A 22,485-nucleotide genomic window follows, 5' to 3' on the forward strand; every position below is an offset into this window, starting at 1 on the left:
CCAAAGACATTACTAAGAAAGAGAATTACAGACCAATCTCACTTATGAACATTGATGCAAAAATACTCAATAAAATACTGTCAAATCAAATCCAAGAAGACATCAGAAAAATCATCCACTATGACCAAGTTGGCTTCATGCTAGAGATGCAGGGATGGTTCAACATACAAAAATCTGTCCATGTAATCCACCATATAAACAAACTGGAAAAAAAAAGCACATGATCATCTCATTAAATGCTTTAAAAGGCTTTGACGAAATGCGTTTCTTCACGATAAAGGTATTGGAGATATCAGGGGATACAAGGAACATACCTACATATAATAAAGGCAATATATAGCAAGCCAACACAGCCATCATCAAACTAAATGGAGAGAAACTCAAAGCGATCCCACTGAAATCAGAAACAAGACAAAGTTGCCCACTCTCTCCATATCTATTCAATATAGTTCTTGAGGTTCTAGCTAGAGCAAACGACAACAAAGGAGGTCAAGGGGATATAAATCATAAAAAAAGAGGTCAGTCTCACTATTTGCTAATGATATAATAGTTTACATGAGTAGCCCCAAAAATTCTACCAAGGAACTTCTACAACTCATAAACAACTTCACTAATGTAGCAGAATACAAGAGTAACTAAAAAAAAAAAATCAGTAGCTCTCCTGTACTCAGATGATAAAAGGGCCGAGAAAGAATTCAGAGAAACATCTCCCTTCACAATAGCCACAAATAACATAAAATATCTTGGGTAACACTAACCAAACAAGTGGAGGACATGTATGACAAGAGCTTCAAATCTTTGAAGAAAGAAATTGAAGAAGGCACCAGAAAAAGGAAAGATATCCCATGCTCTCTTGGGTAGGTAGAATTAACATGGTAAAAAATGGCAATCTTAACAAAGGCAATCTACAGATTCAATGCAATGCCCATCAAAATCCCAGCAAAATTCTTCACAGTCCTCAAAAGAACAATACCTAACTTCATATGGAAAAACAAAAAACCCAGGACAGTTAAAAAAATCCTATAAAATAAAAGAACTTCTGAAGGCATCACAATCCCTGACTTCAAACTCTACTACAGACCTACAGTACTGAAAACAGCCTGGTACTGGCATAAAAACAGACAAGAGGACCAATGGAACCAAATTGAAGGCCCAGATATCAATCCGTCCCCCTACAAAAACCTGATTTTTAACAAGGAAGCAAAAAATATAAAATGGAAAAAAGAAAGCATATTCAACAAATGGTGCTGTCATAACTGGCTATCAACACATAGAAAAATGAAAATAGATCCATATCTATCACCATGCACAGAACTCAAGTCCAATAGATCAAAGACCTCAACATAAGACCAACCACACTGAACCTCATAGAAGAGAACGTGGTAAGTGCACTTGAATGCATTGGCACAGGAGAACACTTCCTAAATATAGCCCCAGTAGCACAGACACCGAGAGAAACAATTAATAAATGAGATCTCCTGAAACTGAGAAGCTTCTGTATAGCAAAGGACATGGTCAACAAGACAAAATGGCAGTCTACAGAATGGGAAAGATCTTCACTAACCCCATATCAGACAGAGTGCTGATCTCCAAAATATACAAAAAACTCAGGAAATTGGTCACCAAAAGAACAAATAATCCAATAAAAAAGATGGAGTACAGACCTAAACAGAGAACTCTCAACAGAGAAATCTAAAATGGCTGAAAGACACTTAAAGAAATGTTCAACATCCTGAGTCATCAGATAAATGCAAATCCAAACAACTCTGAGATTCCATCTTACACCTGTAAGAATGGCCAAGATCAACAACACTGATGACAACTTACCCTTGAGAGGATGTGGGGAAAAGGGAACACTTCTGCATTGCTGGTGGGAATGCAAGCTGGAACAACCCCTTTGGATGTCAGTGTGGCAATTTCTCAGCAATTCTAAATTAGATAGTGTGATAAAAGCCACAGCTACAGAAGAAACTGCTCTAAATAGAAATAAACAACCAACCACACCTGAGAAAAATGGAAAAAATTTGTTAATAACTGGGAATTACATAGAATAAAACAAATAAGAGATTAGAGCAGTGGTGCATTTAATGAAAATCAAATTTAAAAAATGAAACTAATAATTGACATTTTAAAAAGATAAATATAATTGAAAACAGATATCCTGGCCTTGAAAAAAGAGCAGGTCATTCCCTGGTAGAGGACTGGCATTAGTAAAATACTGTTTGACCTTGTCCAATATGTGCAATGTTAGCTGTTGAGATCTGTAACCTGACACACACAGTGACATCAATGACCTGTGTCTTAACTCTCTGAGCTGACTTAACTGTGCTGAACAGGGCTGAAAATATCTGCAAAGGAGAGTCCCCTATTTGGAAATTTAGTATTCATTGTCTCAAACTAACTGTCCCCCAAATTGTACACCCACCAATCTGGCCTGCCTTCATTCACATGACATGAACTAATACATGATGAGAAATTACAATATTACTATCTCTGCCACAATCAGATCCTATTTAATAATGATAACTACAGCAGCTGATTTCTTAACCTATTTATCCCTCCAGTGCACACAAGAAATTATTTCTCCTATTCTGGTCTGAAGACAGAAGCCATGTTTTACACTTAAATTCCGTACCTGTTACTGCAGTGGATAGTTGAATACATGACTCAAAGGGTGAATTTTAAAACTTAGTGATGGTACAGCCTTTAATTTGAGAATTTAGTTGGTTCAATCAAGAGGATGGCAAGGTCATTGCCCTGGGAAGAAACACACTGGGATCAAGGCCACCTGAGCCAACGTAAGAGAGCTTGTCTCAGAAACATTTTCTTAATGGCTAGAGGTACAGCTATTCTAGAATTAATATCTCTTCCCAGGAAGAAATCATTCCATATACATAAGTAATTAATAAACAACAATCTCTTTGATACAGTGTGCATCCATCTCTGGCTAATGCTAAAAGAGGAGTCAGCCTAGAACAGATGCCATTACAGTAACAGGAAAAAGATTTGTGTGTGGAGCATTTCCTTCTATCTCCTGCCTTGGCCTCAGGCTTGGAGGGAGGGCGGGCACACTAGGGGGCCACAGTGGGGCAAGTTGATTGGGGGCAGGAGCTGGGCACTCAGACATCCATTCTACAGGTTTGGGTATGGTGGGGGTGTGGAGAGCGCCAAGGGATTGTGTCCCAGTTGGTGGTGTGTAGTCGCTACGCTTAGTCTCATCCATGCCTGTTCTCATTCCTGAGGTGCGTACCGATATCCTAGCCGGTTTAGTGTTTCTACGACCCAAAGAGTCCAGGGAGATCCACCTTGTGGTTCCTGGCGTGTAGGACCATGCAGCCGCCCTGTGGCTTGGAGCAGAGGCCCTGCGATGTCCCTGCCACTGTGAACCCTTTGGCCTGCGCCAACCTGCTCAGCCCAGACAGGCTCAGCATCTGGTGTGCTCCACTCCACGGGAGGCCACCGGCCAAGCAGCAAGAGGGCGCAGGAAAGGCCTCCCCACCCTCCAGCGTGACACCGGGCTCAGCGTAGGGATTTGCGCCAAATTTCAACTCCCTCCCTCCCTCCCTCCCTCCCTTCCTCTCTCCCTCCCTCCTTCCCTCCTTCCCTCCCTCCCTCTCTCTCTTTCTGTCCTCTTTATTTTCTTGACATGATTTATTTTAATAAAAAATTCAGCTGAGTGTGTATCACAGACTACACGAAACTATACACAATGACATTCTTACGGCGTAGTAAGCAACTCTGGTGTGTATTCGAATTTTAAAATCGATTTTTTAAAATAATCCTTTCAAGGGGGATGGAGAGATGGCTCAGTGGTTAAGAGCATTGCCTGCTTTTCTGAGTTCAATTCCCGGCAACCACATGGTGGCTCACAACCATCTGTAATGAGGTCTGGTGCCCTCTTCTGGCCTGCAGACATACACACAGACAATATTGTATACATAATAAATAAATAAATATATTTAAAAAACAAAAAAAAAATCCTTTCAAGTGCAATTCAAACGTTTAAGCAAATCACAGAATGAAAGATTTCTAACAATTTAGTAACAAATCACCGGGCAATCCTTAGATTGGAAGCCAGGGCTGGGAACCACTGAGCCGGAGCCCTTCAGCTCACGTGATCCTGTCACTCAGGCCCCACTAGCCAATCATAGCCTCCAGTGACCTGCCAATCAGATGGGAGGGTTCTTCCCGGGAGCCAGGCTTCTGGCTGAACTCTTCTGCTGAGGAAGTCGGAAGCTGTCGATTGTGATACACCTTGGGCTCCGTTGTGGAGAGAGCGGGATCAGCTCCCCAGCTTCACCATGGTGAGCGAGGGGCCGCTCTCCACAGATGGGGAGGAGTGGCTGGCCCTGGTGAGCGAGGGTTTGCTGCCCCCGTGCGGGAAGGTGTGTCTGGTCTCGGTGAGTGAGGGGCCGCTGTCCCCAGACTGGGTGGAGCGGCCGGCTGAGCCTGGGAAGCCGGTGTGGTGGGTCCTCCCCTGGCTGGGTGGGAGCTAGTGGCCAGACACAGTGTTCAGCATGTTTCTGCCTGGTCTTACGTGGTCCTGGGTGATCCTTGCAACTCCCTGGGCCGTGGGGACTGCCTCTTAATAATTTCGCTCCCCGGGCTGCGTCAGCGCAGAGCTTTTGGAGCGGAACTGTGCTTAGAAATATCCTTGTTGACATCACCGTGGAATGCTGGTGCTTGTAGTGCTTATATTGTCACATGTAGCGAGATATCCCCAGATTTGCCAAACTCGAAGAGCCCTGGTCTCTCTAGTATCTTCCAGAAGTTCTACACTTCTAACATTTAACATTTAGGTTTAGGATCCGTCTGGAGTTAATTTTGTGGAGCTTGTAAAAGGTATCTCCTGTGTAGAGTGGTGCTCATTGTTAAATGGTGATGTAGAAGAGTAGAATTAATGGTATAAGGATTTACCAATGTTTAGGAGACATAAAGTCATACAAAGCAGGATTTAGGTAAGGGAGAGCTGCACCCCAAATATCCCAAAGATAAATAGTATGCTAACTATACCTATTAAAGATTAGTATGATAAGATGTAAATGTTTGTTCACCATTAGGCTACATTCCCATAACAAATGAGACAGCCCTGATTTGCAACCAGCCAAAAGGCCCACCTTCCCGTCAAAGGCCTCTAACATGCTGCTCAAGGGGCCATTACAGGGTCACAACCAACATTAAGTCCTGGCGTGCCATTAAGGTATGTTAATTCTACAACAGCTGCATTTCAAGCCTTTTTGAAAAGCAGTCTTGAGCCAAGGTCTCCTATGTTGATTGAGGTGGTCTTGAACCCTGTCTGTAGCCCCACAGGGCATTGCCCTTGCTATCCTCCTGACTGAACACCCTAATTTCTTGGATTACAGCTCTGCAGCACCACAGAGTTCTGAAATTACCAGTTCCAGTCACATAGTGGACTGTCCATTGCAGAACAAGGAAAGGATTTGTGTGTGGAGCATGGCTTCTCCCTTCAGACCAGAAGAGGAGGAACAGTGTCCCGTGCACACTGCAGAGGGGAACAGACTGTACAATAGCTAGATCACAGACTGAAATTAAGCCAGTGAGCTGCAGTGGTATCCATTACAAAGAAGGACCTGGTGGGGTAGGGTGAGTGACTTTCTGTGTAATTTCCGAGCATGTATCAATTCCTTGCATGTTGAATGAAGACAGAATTGGTGGGTGTACAGTTTAGGGAAAATAGCTTGAACTACTAAGTATCCAGTTTCCAATTAACGGACTCTCCTTTGCAGATATGTGCAATCCTGGTTGAAACAGTTAAGTCAGCTCAGAGGTTTGAGACACAGGCTATTGGCTGTAACTCCATGTGTCAGCTTACAGCACTCAGTGGCTAACACTTTACATGCAACAAAGTCATACAGCCTCTTACTAGTGGCATTCTCCCTACCAGGGAAGTGCCTACTCTGTTTTAAAGCCAATATAGCTAAGTGTTCTTCCAATTATTTTTATCATCTTAAAAAGTCAATTATTGGTATCATTTTAAAATTTCATTTTCTTTAAATGCATTACTTCTCTTATCTCTATTTGTTTCTATTTTTCAACATTTCCAGTTTAAAAATTTCATTCCATTTTTCCTATCTATCTATCTATCTATCTATCTATCTATCTATCTATCTATCTATCTATATCAGTTTAGATCAGTGGTTCTCAACCTGGGAGGGCATGGCTCATTTTTGGAGCTCAGATACCCTGTCACACCTACGACCATCAGAAAACACAGATGTTTATATTACAATTCATAATAGCAAAATTATACTTATGAAATAGGAGTAAAAGTAATTGTATAGTTGGGGGTCACCACATCACAAGGAACTGTATTAAAGAGTCACAGCATTAGGAAGGTTCAGGACCACTGGTTTAGATCAATGTCTCCCGTAGCTCGGGCTTGCCTCATACTATACTATTGAGAATTGCTTTGAACACTTAATCCTGCCTCTGCTGCTCAGTGCTGGGAAGACAGTCCTAAAACTCCTTCCAGGCTGGGTCTTGGCTGGTCTGTGGGAAGGAAAAATAGATTAGTATCCCTCATCTTCTCTAGATTTTATTGTGAATTTACAAATGACGTGGGACCTGTGTAAGAACTGAGTTCACTGTCCAACTGTAAAGCAGGTGCAGTCACAACACAGAAAGGAATGGGCCAGAAGTAGGGTGAAAACTTTCCTGCTGTGACAGTAGTTGACATTAGCAGTGAGCAGTGAGGCAATAAATTGTAGATGCTCAATAAATATTCTGACTGGTCGTTCTTGGGTCCACAGACAAGCCAATCAAGAATCTGGATGAAAAACTGAAGTTACCATGAAACCAATTACTGTAGCTTCACCAGTTCAACCTAAATAGAAAAAGTCAGTAAAACGGTGTGGCCCTGCCATGACTGTGTTTTCTGGGCTTAAGAAGTATACCCTGAGAGAAATGGAGAGTGTAGTACTTGGTGTCCCTAGTCTCTGTAGCATATGGACATGAATCCTGTTTCAACTTTTCCAAATAGTGTTCTTGATTGTAATTACATAATTTCCACCATCTCTTTCCTGCCTCAAAGCCCTCCCGTTGACCTTTCATTGTGTTCTAATCCATGCCCTCTTTTCGTTTAGCAACAGTTACTGTTTGAATGTGACCTGTGTTTGGCTGCAGAACTTCCCAGTTATGAAACAAAGGATTGGCTATACTGGGCATTGAGTGTGTAATGGAATGTGTACACATATAGGACCCTGTGCCTTGGGAGAGGAACCGGAAGTACCCTGGGAGAGTGGAGGATTTTATTAAACTACAAATTTCCCAGATTAGGGCCCTGTCTGACCTTAGTATGGAAGGGTATAGCTGGGAGGGCCTGCGAGGTCTGAGTTATTTGATCTTTGCTGACTTTGTGGGGTAACTGCTAATATCCTGAATCCAGACTGGTGGCCCAAGCTAATTGGGTACTCTGGGAAGGGTTAGCAATCAGGGGCACCAGTGAGAGGTAGCTTACAGGTTTATTCCAGGATTCTCCTCTTGTTCTGCTGTAGGGAGCTGTAAGGAAGACCACAAGCTATGCCATGGTGAGTGGGGGGCCACTGTCCCCAGACCAGGAATAACAGGTTGGCTGAGCTGTCAGAGCTGCTTGGACTGGGATGGACCATGAGCCAGACTGAGGTTCTTTTGATCCGTGTGGTGACCTGGGCAGTGGTCCTTGGCCTGTGAGCTTTGTTGAGTGTGGATTCCTTGGGGATGGGGAGGCTCTGCCACTCTAACATCAGAGACTGTGATGCCTGGTAATATCATTGTCCAGTGTGCTCATATAGGCCTTGCTCCTTTTGTGCATGGGGAAGACAGTTTGGAAAACTGAAGGCCTAATTTCTAGAAGTTCTGAATGTTACATTCCACTTCCAGGTTTGTCTTACAAATGTTACAGATGGTTTAGAAACTGGTAGAAAGGAGGTAATGGGCACTATTCTTCAGCAGTACATGATTAGAATGTTTTCAACTTTCTGCTACTGCTAGCCACCATGGTGTGATTCAGTAAAGTTCAGTTCTAGGGCACAGAAGGAGTTTCTGAGCTGTAATGGTATCTTAGGTTTGTATGGTGTTGGACAGCTGAATAGAACAGATGTCACATCTTTTGCCATACTCCATGCGACAGGAAGCAGACATTAATTTATTCTTCTACATTGTTTTTTGATTGGGCATCATTGGGGCTGGGTTTGCCTGAACCACAATGAGGCATGAGAGACTGTAGAGCCTTAGTAGGCTCTGGAGGAAATCACCTCCATTTTCAAATAGCTCTAGATCATGGAGCATCTCTGGAAGAAATATCAGTAGCTGGATGGTCAGTCATAAAGTAAACAGTTTAAGGGTCACTTTGAGATAATTTTGTGTGGCTTGTAAAATCTATGTTTATTTAATTTCTGTGCATATAGAATCATAGTCAGCTGTGTAATGTTTTGTTGTTTTTCCTGGCTGAAGTTCTTTTGTTCTTTTGATGAAAGTTGACCTTATTTTTCTGTTTTTGTTCTTTCCTTTTTTTTCTTCATTATCCTTATTCACTCACAAATATTGTGCACATTGTTGTTGTATCTTTTGTGATAAGTATAGAAGTCACATTATGTCAATATGTGTACTGTTTCTCATAATCCCATTGAGCTTTCTTAGTGTTTCCATTTTGCATGTAGCTTTGCAATCAGCTTTCCTGTTTCAAATTGTTGGGCATTGTCTTTGGATTGTATTTGATTCATGGCACAAATTAACCATAAACAACATCTTAATATTGATGAATCATGTTCCCAAGGATCCTTCATTTAGGTTTTATTGTAGTTTTAAATCTGTGAAAGACTTTTAGATAATTGGATAAAATATAGTATGGGGCTTGGTAGGTCACTCAACATAAATTCTTAGGGATGACCTGAGTTCAGATCCCAGCACCCAAATCAGGAGGCTCATAACCTGCTACTCTAGGTTAGAGGATCTGATAGCCTCTTTTCTTGAGTGTCACCTGTACACAAATGGAAGATGTTCTCTCGAACATACAAACATACACATAAAATTGGGATAAATTTGCTTTTAAAAGTACTTGTGACTTATAGTGCAATTATAGCAAAACAAATTGCTTTTGGTATATAATACAAATCAGTACATTGTTTCTTTAAAAATCTGTCATCTTGTATTTGGTTTTGAAAAGTTTTCCTTTCCTCACTCTGATGCAGACTTACATCTAATCATCCATCATAGGAAAGTGATCCTACCTCTTGTGAGCAAGAAGATAGATATGCATAGTTGGTATAACAAACGTTGTATTTTATTATACTGTTGTTCATTATACAAGGTTCACACTCTGAATTCCTAATCGTGGTCCTAAGCCTATCTTACCAAGGCTGCTCACCTGTGCAAAGTATCTTAGCTGAAGTCTCTAACAGAAGTCTCTTATTAAAGGGTCAGGATCCTGGGTGAGATGCTCTAGCCACAGCACTGATCAAAGTGATCTTTCACATGTACAGAGCAGAGCATTGCTCTTGGTTTTTTCTTATTACTGACCAGTAGTTCTGGGACTGTGTCTGGTTTTCTGGAGTGAGTGATGTTACTGGGTTCTGGTAATGTCTTGGTTATAGCGGGGTTCATGACTGTTATTATATATCTAAAAGGCTTTTTAAAATCATCTAATGAGATGATCATGCGGGTTTTTTCTTTCAGTTTGTTTATATGATAGATTACATTGACAGATTTGTGTATGATGTGGGATTTCCCTCTGAATGCTCTGAATATGTTTTACTATCATTGGTTAATTTTAGCTGTTTAAGCCTATAGCAGGACCCTAAGAGGAATGCATGGATCTCCCTGGAAAGAGGAAATAGATGACATGTCCTGGGTAAATGGGGGATGGGGATGAGTATTGGGAATGGGATGGGGAACAGGAAAATCAGAGGTCAGGATGGTTGAGTTGGGGGCAGGACGGAGTGGGAGGGTAATGAAAGAGATATCGTGAGAGAGTGGGACATTATAGGGCTAGGGTGAAATATGGTGCCAGGGAAGTCTCCCAGGAACCCACAAGGATAACCCCAGCGAAGACTCCTAGCAATAGTGGAAAGGGTGCCTGAACTGGCCTTCCCCTGCAATAAGATTGGTGACTACCCTATTGTCTTTTGTGGGAACTCTAGCAGTGGGACCAGGACCTATCCCTGAGGTATGGGCTGGCTCTTTGGAACCTATTCCTTATGGTGGGATGTCTTGTTCAGCCTTGATGCAGCAGTGAGGAGCTTGGTCCTGCCTCAACTTGGTCTTCCTTGCTTTGTTGGTTCCCGAGGGAGACCTTACCCTATCTGAATGGAGATGGAGGAGGAGTGGATGGGTAGGGCATAGAAGGGAGATGGTGGTGGGAACAGGAGGAGAGGAGGGAGGGGAAACTGTTGGTATGTAAAATAAAATAAAGAAAAAAATGTCTGTGGGTTATAGATAAAAACATAAGTAGGTAGTTTCAGATGGCAGTCAAGTGCTGAACAGAGATAGGAATTTTTAGGAAGCTTGTCACCATTAAAGAGAAGTCCCTTTCTCTTCTTTAGAAGCTTTGCAAAGTACCCAAAGGGTAAGAATCCATCTTTCTATGCCATTGGTTAACGGAAGGTTTAGGCAAAGTGACTTCTAGTTACAGGAAGCAACTTCATACAATGCCTGCTCCAACTCTGGACCAATCATGGTAGGGTTCATCACAACTTAGCAGCGAAATTTGGGCAAGTCATCAATGTTGTACTGGTTCTGGAAACAAGAAAGATGCAAAAGTTAAGGGCATACATTCTTAGTCTGTGATTTCTGCTCAGCACTGTTGTAGGCATTTATGTTTGGTAGAGTCAGAGCTCCATTGAAGAGACAGATTTCATTGAATGGTGCTGTGAGGATGAAGCCGGGGCTGTATTTTGAGAACATACAATGTTGAGATACTTAAGCTATGAGACATCTTCCATGGATAGCTGCATATATGGAGTGAATGTAACCAAAAGTGAGATGTATGGGAAGTTGTGGTGATACAGCCATCTAAGTCCTTTGAAACTGAAACCCCATGTATCTGACACAAAGCTACTGGATTTGAATGTTGCCCTGCTGGGTTTCAATCTTGCCTTGGTCCAATCTTCCCTCACTATGTTTCAATTCCTCTCCTTTGGAATGGGAATGGGTATTCAGTGCCATTGTATTTTGGAAAGATTTAGTTTATGATTTTACAAGATGACACAGTCAAGAGATTGTCTTGAGTATCAAAAGAGACTTTGGACATTTGAACATTGTAGGGGCTGTTGCAGACTATGAGGATCATTGACATGACTAAATACATTTTCTTCATGGATGACCCTGAGCCTATGGTGACCTGGGTCAGAATCTTGTTGACTGAATCAAGAAAAGCTTCCAGATAGGATGATGCAGTTGAACATGTATCTCTCCTTGGTGGTTTTCTTTAGGGTGCTTGTGGAATCTTTAGTAGGAGGAACCTTCCTGGATGAAATTCCTCATTGGGGAGGGGATTGGAATGTCTATAGTCTCAACTCATTTCTTGTTCTTTGTTCCTAAACGGTGTTGTGGTTGAAACTAATCATCCAGCTTCCTTCTTGTGTTGTCATGACTTCACCACCATTATAGATGGTATCACTATATCACATAAGATAAATTTGAACTAATTATTATTCAGTGCTAAGCCATTTTGCTAGCCTGAGGTTTTTTTTTTTTTTAAGTTTTGTTGTTTTCATTTTTTTGTTTCTGAAAACAATGTTTGTCTGAGTAGCCCTGGCTGTCCTGAAAGTTGCTCTGTAGATCAGGATAACCTATAACTTAGAGATTCCCTTGACTCTTGCTCCCAAGTGCTGGGATTAAAGGTGGGCCAACATTCCTGGGTTTTTTTTTATGTATATTCTTGGGTGATAGGCCTAGAGTGTAGGTTTTTTACATGTCAAGCATATAATCTTTTGCTGAGCTTTACCCCAGCTTAGATTTTGAAATTTGGCAGAGTACCAATCTCTTTCCTAGGATGGCAGTATTCAGGATCCAGGAAGTATTCATAAATGCCTGGATTACAGGTGTGTAACATTCTTCCTTCTTGTTATGTTTTTCTTTTCCTTAATGAATATGATTCTTTTGCCTGTATACATGGGTATGCCCCACATGTGTGCCTAGTCTTTGCAGTAGTCAAAAGAGGCCCTGAGCTTGGAATGATGGATAGTTGTAAGTACTGGCAATTGAACACGCTTAAATGCAAGACCAGGAAGGGCTCTTAACTTTTGAGCTATCTTTTCTGCCCTGTGTTGATTATTTGTGATCAACATTTACGTTGAAAATGTTTTCATCTGTCTATTTGTAACTGTTTAAATGCACAGTTCCTTTTATTAAGATTTATTAAAGTTACAGTTTAAACTAGAGCACTTTTAGGTTTCTGGAAAATGAATACAGATCTGGAGTGAATGCATAACTGTTTGTAGAAACTTCAATAAAACAAACTCTGAGTTCTTTCAATCTTTTTTGTTTGATTGATTTTTTTTTTCAGGTATACAGATGCTTAATAGTTACTTCTTGCTATCCTGGATTTGTTTGCATAGACTAGGCTATCATTCACCTCAGAGGCAGATATACCTGCCTCTCCCTTCTGATTTCTGGGATTAAAGTCATGAGCCAAAACACCCAGCCTGCTCATATTTTTTATAGTTAGTAATTGTTCATACAATTTCTCTGATGTGTACTCCATACTGTTAATCTGCTTGCTTGTCTCTCTATGTCAGTATGTATTTTTCTTTCAAGGTGATGTCCCATTCAGAGCATTCAGAAATGACAGAGGTAAACCTATTCAGTTTCATTCTGTATTTTTTTTTTGTTTTTTTTTTTTTTTTGGTTTTTCGAGACAGGGTTTCTCTGCAGCTTTAGAGCCTGTCCTGGAGCTAGCTCTTGTAGACCAGGCTGGTCTCGAACTCACAGAGATCCGCCTGCCTCTGCCTCCCGAGTGCTGGGATTAAAGGTGTGCGCCACCACCGCCCAGCTTCAGTTTTGTTCTAAAGTGAGTTGATGATTTATTACGTCTGTGCCCTAGAAAAGGTGTGGTAAACACCAGAATTATATGACTGTATTGTCAAAGAAGTATACATTTACAATGTTGTCAGTATGTTTTTTGTTGTATGCATGTATGGCATATTTTAGGATACAGTGACCTATAATGATGTGCATGTCGACTTCACTCGGGAAGAGTGGGCTTTGCTTGATCATTCCCAGAAGAATCTCTACAAAGATGTGATGCTGGAGACTTATATGAACCTCACTGCTATAGGTAATACTGTGAATTTTCCTTTATGTATTGAAATAAAGAGACAACTGTTTCTTTTTTCTTTTCTTTTTATTTTTTTTTTTTTTTTGGTTTTTCGAGACAGGGTTTCTCTGTGGCTTTGGAGCCTGTCCTGGAAGTAGCTCTGTATACCAGGCTGGTCTTGAACTCACAGGAGACAACTGTTTCTTTGCTATTGATGCTCTTCTGTATTTTTTATTGAGAATGAGAAAGAATGAGGTTAATAAATCAGGCATGGTTCTAAGGATCACTGAAGATAGTAACTTAAATTTTACCCAATTTCCAATAATATATCATACATTTTCTGGCACTGTATTTTAGGCTACAAATGGGAAGATCATAATATTGAAGAACATTGTCACAGTTCTCGAAGACATAAAAGGTAATTTTAATGTGTAAGTAGATGCAAATGTGCCTCTGAAGATATTTTAAATGTATCTGGAAGTTTTTAAGAAAAACCAGCGGTGTAAATGTTCACAACTTAAAATGCATTGATGATCATTAAATTATCCAAAACCATATACTTCAATGGCAGGTATTGAATTATGTCTGTAAGTCATACTTTTAAGAAGGAAGACAAGGAATCAATGCCTTAACGGATGTCACCATTTGAATCATTCATTGCTCCATTGGATCCATGCTGCAAAATAGCCAATCCATTCAATTTCATGCCACTCATATTACAAAAGATATACTCATTGGATAGTTGATAAGTATATGTTGAAAGCCTTCTAATAAGCAAGTAGGCCATAGTAAAACTAGTGTTATTCATATAGTTGTTCTGACTTTGCTAAGTTTAATTAGATGGGTAGGTAGTTAGAGTCAAAAGCTAGGGGGAGTTGTGGAGAAACCTTAATCCATATGCCATATGTCTATGTGGAACAGAAAGTCAAAGTGTGTGAATGCAATGTGGAAACCTTTTATTTGTTATTCTTTCTTTATTAGGTATGTTATATGTCACTCTGGAATCAAGCCATATGAATATAGGGATACGAAAAGGAGCAATGTACCTCTCTCCATCTGAGAACAATTAGAAGATATGTAGTTGTCCCATGTTGAATAAATTTGTTGAATGTGAATTGGGTTTACAAGCAGTTGGCTTTCCATCTACATTGGTAATACATCAACAAACCGATAATACAGAAAAGGCCTATAAGTACTAGAAATGTGTAAATACTTATGTTTGTCCTGGTTCACTTCGCAAATGTAGTATGACTCACAATATAGGAAAATTTATCAATGGAATAAGTGGGGTAAAGGTCTGAATTCTTCCAGTTCTCATCAAATATGTGAAAAATCTCATAGAGAAAAAGATGCCATAAATGTGAGCCAGGTAATAAAGACTCTTAACATAACGGGCATCTTTAATGTGTAAAATAACTCTCAATGAAAGAGAACAGCATTAGTGTAAACCAATGATAAAAACTTAAGTTCTAATTACTGTTTACAGTTAGACCAAATAGTAAAATTGATTCATACAAATATAAAGATTCAGCAGTGTTATGAAGGTGGTAAAGCTTTTACATGTGCCAATTTTCTTTGCAGGCACAAAAGAAGTCATTCTGGAGAGAAACCTGAATATACTCAATGTGTTAAAACCTTTGCATATCACAGTCATCTTCAAAGGCATCAAAAAATTTATACTGGAGAGAACTACTATGAAGGTATTCAATATGTTGAAGCCTTTGGATGTCAGAGTAGTCTCCTAATACATAAAGGAACACATACAGGAGAGCAACCTTATGAATGTAATCCATGTGGTAAAGCCTTTGCATGTACTCTCCAAATGCATCAAAGAATACATATTGGAGAGAAACCGTATGAATGTAATAAATGTCAGAAAGCCTTTGTATATCACAGTCATCTTCAAATGCATGAAAGAACACATGCTAGAGAGAAACCCTATCAATGCAATCAGTGTGGTAAAGCCTTTGTATATCACAGTGGTCTTAAAATACATAAAAGCACACATACTGACGAGAAACCCTACAAATGCAACCAATGTCAGAAAGCCTTTGTTTATCCCAGTCATCTTCAAAGGCATGAAAAAACACATACTGGAGAGAAACCATATGTATGTAATCAGTGTGGTAAAGCCTTTGCATATCACATTTGTCTTACAATACATAAAAGAACACATACTGGAGAGAAACCCTACATATGTAATCAATGTTGTAAAACCTTTGCAAATCAGAGTCATCTTCAAATACATGAAAGAACACATACTGGAGAGAAACCCTATGAATGTAATCAATGTGATAAAGCTTTTGCCCAGCACAGTGCTCTTCAAATGCATGTAAGAACGCATACTGGAGAGAAACCATATGAATGTAATCAATGTGGTAAATCCTTTGCTCATCACAGTACTCTTCAAATGCATAAAAGAACACATACTGGAGAGAAACCATATGAATGTAATCAATGTGGTAAAGCCTTTGCTCATCATAGTGGTCTTAAAAGGCATAAAAGAACACATACTGGAGAGAAACCTTATGAATGCAATCAATGTGGTAGAGCCTTTGCTCATCACAGTACTCTTCAAATGCATAAAAGAACACACACTGGAGAGAAACCCTATGAATGTAATCAATGTGGTAAAGCCTATATATCCCAACACGGTCTCCAAATGCATGAAAGAACACATACTGGAGAAAAACCATATGAATGTAATCAGTGTGGTAAAGCTTTTGCACAATACAGTACTCTTCAAATGCATAAAAGAATACATACTGGAGAGAAACCCTATCAGTGCACTCAGTGTGGTAAAGCCTTTGCATATCACAGTCATCTTCAAATGCATGAAAGAACACATACTGGAGAGAAACCCTATGAATGCGATCAGTGTCATAAAGCCTTTGCACAACACAATACTCTTCAAATGCATAAAAGAACACATACTGGAGAGAAACCCTATGAATGCAATCAGTGTGGGAAAGCCTTTGCATATCACAGCAATCTTAAAATACATAAAAAAACACATACTGGAGAGAAATCCTACAAATGTAATCACTATGATAAAACCTTTGAATGTACTAGTAATCTTTGAAATCATAAGAAAAAAATCATACTGCAAAGAAACCATCTGAATGTAGTTAATGTGGCAGAGTTTTGTAAGTCATGGTTCTTGTTCTTTATACAAGTTTAGTATGTTGTTAGTCTGTTAAAGCCTTTGAATATAACATTAGACTTGAGGATATGAAAAAAAGTCATACCACAGGGAATCTGAATATAAATGATTTAGTAAGATCTTTAGCAATCACACTTAATTTCTATTATACAAGAGTATTTATCATGGAGAAACCAATGTGACGTGCCAACAATCTGTTCAAGCATTATAATGTGTACATCCGTAAACTCACATGAACAAAAGGCCTATGAATTTAAATACTTCTCTTCAATTAAATGAGATAATGATCCAGGTATAAAACTTCATGGATGTGTATTAGTGCCTTTTCTGTTGCTGTGATAAAGCACTGTGTTTAAATTTCAAGATTTGTTTTAGTTTTAATTATGCCATGTCACTGTGTCTGTGTGTGGGTATGTTCATGTTCATTCTGGTTCCCAAAGTTTGACCCTTGGAACTGTTCAAGCATTATAATGTCCCTCTTTATTTTGTTTACACCTACAAACTCACATGGACAATAGGCCTATGAATTTAAATGATAAGGTAACCTTTTTTAGATGTCATACTTCAGTTATATGAGATAATGAATCTAGGTATAAAACGTCATGGACATGTATTAGTGCCTTTTCTGTTGCTGTGACAAAGCAACATGTTTAAGTGAACTTATGTCAGGGTTTAATTTGGGCCTTGGTTGCAGAGAAATACAGGACCACTGTGAAAGTGACCTGGAAACAAGTGTCAAACATGGCAGTTAAAATAAGAAGCCAAAAATTCACATCTTTAACCTGTAGCATGAAGCAGAAAGGATAAACTGGAAATGGCGTGCAGATGTGAAGGCCAACCCCAGTGACATATTTCTTCCAGCACAGCAGCTTTTCCTAAATCTTCCCATATGATACCACAGATTGAGAATGGTTGATTTCACTGACTTCAAGCTAACATGTTTGCTTTCTGTTACATGATCCAATTCATAATGGAGAAAAACTCTGTAAACCTTTAGATGCCTCAACACATGTATTACAGGAATTACAATAGAAAAACATAAGTGAAAATTAGTTTCAGGATTTGTTCTAATTTAATTATTCCATGTCACTGTGTCAAAACCTGACCTTGGTCCTGGAAATGAACTTGCATTAAGGCCTTGATGTTGTCTCTAGCCCTGTAAATATTTTAAAGCTTTCTTTCTATCATCTTGATATCAGTAAATAGGGAAGAACTCATATAAGAGAAAAACCTTATTCATGTAAACAAATTGGTAAAGACTTTTGACATCACAGTTGTCTTAATTTCAAGGAAAAAAACTTGTTTCATCTCTTTTTCATTGTAGCCTTGAAGTAAATAATTAATCAAGTTCAGTAAAGACTTATGTGAGGATCACATTGTGGCTTCTATTTTGCAATATGGGAGGTAGATATAAAAGTGTACTATATGTGTAGCAAATCCATTTAATGAATTTTGTAGCACAAGTTCTAATAGGCATTAGTAATAAAGGCCCAGGATAAGATAGAAGGAAAAAAAAATGCCAAGAGATCAGAGAGATGAAGGAGCAAACCACAGCTACTTTTCCTACTCAACTCCCAGCTGAAAAGAGACTGAGCTCCTGTCTTCTCCTGTCTCATCACTTCCTCTCTCTGCCCAGCCATATCACTTCCTGTCTGTCTGTGCAGACCTCCAGACCTCAATGGTTAGCTAATGGCTAGCTCCACCCTCTGATGGTTGGACATGCTTTATTTGTACAAATAAGATATCACCACAGAATTTCCTTTGTGGTTCTTATGTTTCTTCTGTGCCTTTTTTCATCTTCTATTATCCTTTCACTTGGTGAGAGGTATTTTCATGCTTCAATGTATGAAATGGTATGGCCATTATCTAAATGATCCTTTTTATTTAAATATCAGCAGTGTGTGATCATATTCAAGTAAGGGTGTTTACGAATGGGTGGTGAGATTTTGTTCCTGGTTTTATTTTTTCACAAATTCCCTTGAAATGTTGTTTGTTATCCAGTCTGGCTTGATGTCAGCAATTCGTCAGGGATACATTTCAAATCATAATCCTCATGTATCAGTCTCCTAAGTACAAGACTAAGGATAGATCATGTACTCCCAAAGTTTGCTGTTTTGTCAAAATGTTTTAACAATGTTAATGTTAAAATACTTAATAGAGAATATAAAAAACATTAAATACCTCATGAGTAAATCCAAAAAGCATTTTCATCTATCTGGAAGAGATGTAATGAATGATAATCAGAAATCAACTGTATGTTTCACAATATAATGGTTTGGTATGGATATGTATATATTATTTAAATTCCATGAATCTTCATTTCTTCATCAGTTATCCATTTGGTACATCATCTTCCAGAAATGCCAGAAGATGTAATGGCAATGAGAGTTATTTTTTTTTAAAAAATTGTTGTATATGTATGTAATGTGTCTGTGGGTTTTTAGGCCATGGCAGATCTGTGGAGACCAGAAGACAACTTTGTGGGATCTATTTTTGCCCATCTTAATTTTATCAAGATGAGGTCACAGCCTTGCACAACACAGACAGTTCCAACATAATTGTCTCATTGATGCTCAAATAAGATTAGTTGAAACATTACAAAAAATTACAAAATTATAAAATATTGTTCTCTTTTCATATTGTAAACATATTTTCATCAAAGGATAATGGAAAACAGCAGAAATTGAATAATAAATCCTGCTTATAAATGAAGATGATATATTGTTATCCTTTTTTTTCTTTTGTGTGTGTGTGTGGAATGTGTTACTTTATTTTGAGGATCAAACACTTGTTCATAACACTTTTTCAGAACCACAAATGAATGCCAGTGAGTAGTTTTCATGAGTAGAGGTGGTTACTGCTAAGCCTGATTCATGAGATCCAGAAGGTTACTCAGTAGATCAGCTGACATTTAAAAGGCAAACTGCTACAAGCTGCAGCATTATACAGTAATTGCTCAGCCATCTTTTCATGAGCAGCTTATCAAAGTCAGGGGCTTATGTAAAGGTATTTTAAAAAATGACAAGGCTTTTAAGCCTTATTGCTTTGTGAATAAGTGGCTGTCTTTGCTGTAGATTTTTGCTGTAGCCAACACCCTTTCTGTTACATATTTGGGAATTCCCACAGTTCAGAACTGTTTCCTATGTCTTCAGGTCATGTGTGAAAAGTTTCCCACTGTCAGGTCTTTGTTCCTCTCTCCCAGGTAAACACAGAGATTTGCCTTCCTGCAATTATCTTTTTCACAGGTATTTGGTCAGTGTTTAGGATCAAGGCAAGAGCACTCCATTTAAGATATTCACAGATATCCAAGGGCACAGAATTACTACTTGCCCAAGCTGCTGCTCTGGTTTTATCCCACAACCAGAAGAGCTGATAACAATATACCCTGAGACTGACAATTTAGAAACCTGGGTCTCCTCTTTGTTTCTTAAACTCCAGTCCTAATCCCATAGAAATTACAGCATCTGGTGAATGCGTTAATCAGATCAAGGGCCATGATTTCCTCTCTGACTGTTTATGTAGGTTGATTGGTTACCCAATTCTATGCATGCTGGAAGAAAAGAAGCCACACTCATGTAAACAATCCATGCCCTATTCATAATTTTACTGAAAATAAACTTTTAGCTCTTTACTAACCACTAAAAATGTAGTATAACACTAACCTTCCCCTCTAGAACTCCCTGATGATTTAATTCCTTTCTTAACTAACTTTCTTCATTAAGGAGTTCACAGGATGTGCACTAGACACTCCCACCTTTGAGCTGACAGCCACAGCTCTCTCTCTCTCTCTCTCTCTCTCTCTCTCTCTCTCTCTCTCTCTCTGTGTGTGTGTGTGTGTGTGTGTGTGTGTGAAAACTCTTATCTGATATTTATGGAGGAAAAGAATTCCAACCCTGGAAACTGCTAGGACTGCTAGGACTAAGGAATTGCTGGTTATGAGAATGTATATGATTTGGAACATTTGTAACTGGAAGAAGGTTAGGGTTAGGATTAGGGGTTAGAGGATTAGGGTTTGGGTTAGGGTTAATGTCATGATCATACACCTGATGCTGATTAAAAAGTGTAATTCTCTTCCATTTGAGAGAATTAGTTTAAGGCAGGAATGAGTTTCCTAATTGTTCATCCAATGGAACATGGATGAACCACAGAGCTGGACCACAGAGCTCTAAAATTACCAGTTTGAGTCATTTTGTGCGGCGTCCATTGCAATAACAATAAAAGGATTTGTGTGTGGATCATGGCTTCTCCCTTCAGACCAGAAGAGTAGAAACAGTGTACCGTGTACACTGCAGTGGTAAGCACATTGGACAATAGCTAGATCTTAGACTGAAGTTTAAGACCATGGACTGCAGGGGTTTCCGTAACAAAGAAGGACCTGATGGGGCACAGTGTGCGACTTTCTGTGTAATTTCCCATCATGCATTATTTTCTTCCATGTGAATGAAGACAGACACCAGTGGGTGTACAGTTTAGGAAGGAGACCTTGAACTCCTAAGTATTCATTTTCCAATTAGTGAACTCTCCCACGCAGATATGTTCAATTTTGGTTGACACAGTTAATCAGCTCAGATGTTTGAGACACAGGCCATTGACTGTAACTCCATTGTCAGCTTGTCAGCTTAGAGCATTCAGCCACTAACATTTTACATGGGACAAAGTCATGCATTTTCCCTACCAGGGAAGTACCTATTTTGTTTCAAAGTCAGTATAACTAAGTGTTCAATTATTTTTTATCGTTTTTAGAAGTCAATTATCAATTTTTAGATTTCATTTTCTTCAAATGCATTACCGCTATAATCTCTTTGTTTCTATTTTCCAATGTTTCCCAGTTTTTTAAATTATCAGTTTAGAGCAGTGGTTCTCAACCTGGTGGGTCATGACTCCTTTTGGAGTGATCAAATGAACCTATCATAGGACTGGCCTAAGATCATCAGAAAGTACAGATATTTATATTATAATTCATAACAGTAGCAAAAATATAGTTATGAAGTAGCAACAAAAATAATTTTATAGGGGGGTTGACTACATCATGAGTAACTGTATTAAACGTTCATAGCCCTAGGAAGATTGAGAACAACTGGTTTAGATTAATGTCTCCTGTAGCTCAGGCTTACATCATACTGTGTAACTGTGAATTGATGTGAATATCTAATCCTGCCTTTGCTATCCAGTGCTGCAAAGACAGTGTGCAATTCCTACCAGGCTGGGCCTTGACTGTTCTGTGTGAAGGAGGAATGGGTTAAAGAAAGATGTGAGAGTTAGCCAATAAGAGGATGAAACTAATGGGCCAGACAGTGTTTAATTGAATACATTTTGTGTGCTGTTATTTCGGGTATAAAGCCAGCCATGCGTGAGCTGTGCTGAATGCAGCCCGCTGCTCCCTTCTACAGTTGAGTGTCTGGGAGACTGTGAGCTTGTGATAGTGGTGCCTTATGCTATGTATTTGAGAATTTCTTTAAACACCTAATCCTGCCTCTGCTGTCCAGTGCTGGGTAGATAGTCCTATAACTTCTTTAGGACTGAACTTTGACTGGTCAGTAAAAAGGAAAAATAAACCAGCTGATGAGTGGCCTCCAGTTTCTCTGACTTTTAGTTTGTGATTATAGTTGAAGAGGGATCTGTGCAAGATTTGAGTACATAGACCAAGCTTGAAACTGATAGATTCACAGTGCAGAAAGGGAGAGACAGGACAGTGGTTGAGAACTTTCCTACTTCAATGTGGAATAGTAAATCAATTTTAGATGCTCCATAAATGTCCTGATGGTTACTTCTTGGTGTCCACAGACCAGGCAATCAATAATGTGGATAAAGAACTGAACTTATCATGAAATCAAATTGCTATAGTTACAGTAGTTCAACCAAATAGATCAGAGTGAAATGTTGTGGGCCTAACAGGACTGTTATTTTACTGGTTTTAGATATACATCCTGAGGTAAAAGATTTGAGATATCTTTGATGTGCTCTAATATAAAGCCCTAGTTTCTGGAACACATGGCCATAAAGCCTTTTTCAACTTTTTAAAATAATTTTTTGAAATTATAACTATATCTTATCCATATTCTCTTTCCAA

General features: G+C 39.2%; 1 protein-coding gene across 10 annotated transcripts; it reads left to right on the top strand.

Moving 5' to 3' along the window:
• The first annotated feature begins 4,170 nt into the window (after positions 1-4,170).
• Positions 4,171-19,127, top strand: LOC119816571 (zinc finger protein 431-like). 10 transcript variants are annotated; one of them, XM_038333321.2, is made up of 5 exons: positions 4,213-4,304; positions 5,061-5,200; positions 13,147-13,273; positions 13,610-13,670; positions 14,834-19,127. In XM_038333321.2, exons 3-5 carry the CDS (start codon positions 13,240-13,242, stop codon positions 16,332-16,334), a joined length of 1,596 nt encoding a protein of 531 aa, XP_038189249.1. In that variant the 5' UTR covers positions 4,213-4,304; positions 5,061-5,200; positions 13,147-13,239; the 3' UTR covers positions 16,335-19,127. The 10 variants fall into 10 exon arrangements, with proteins under 10 accessions (XP_041911177.1, XP_038189249.1, XP_038189247.1 ...); XM_042055240.1 differs by lacking the exon at positions 5,061-5,200 and adding an exon at positions 12,754-12,789 and having other exon boundaries at positions 4,223-4,304; XM_038333322.2 differs by having other exon boundaries at positions 4,252-4,352.
• The last annotated feature ends 3,358 nt before the right edge of the window (positions 19,128-22,485 follow it).

This window comes from Arvicola amphibius, chromosome 6 (assembly GCF_903992535.2).
Source record: "Arvicola amphibius chromosome 6, mArvAmp1.2, whole genome shotgun sequence".
Taxonomy (NCBI): domain Eukaryota; kingdom Metazoa; phylum Chordata; class Mammalia; order Rodentia; family Cricetidae; genus Arvicola; species Arvicola amphibius.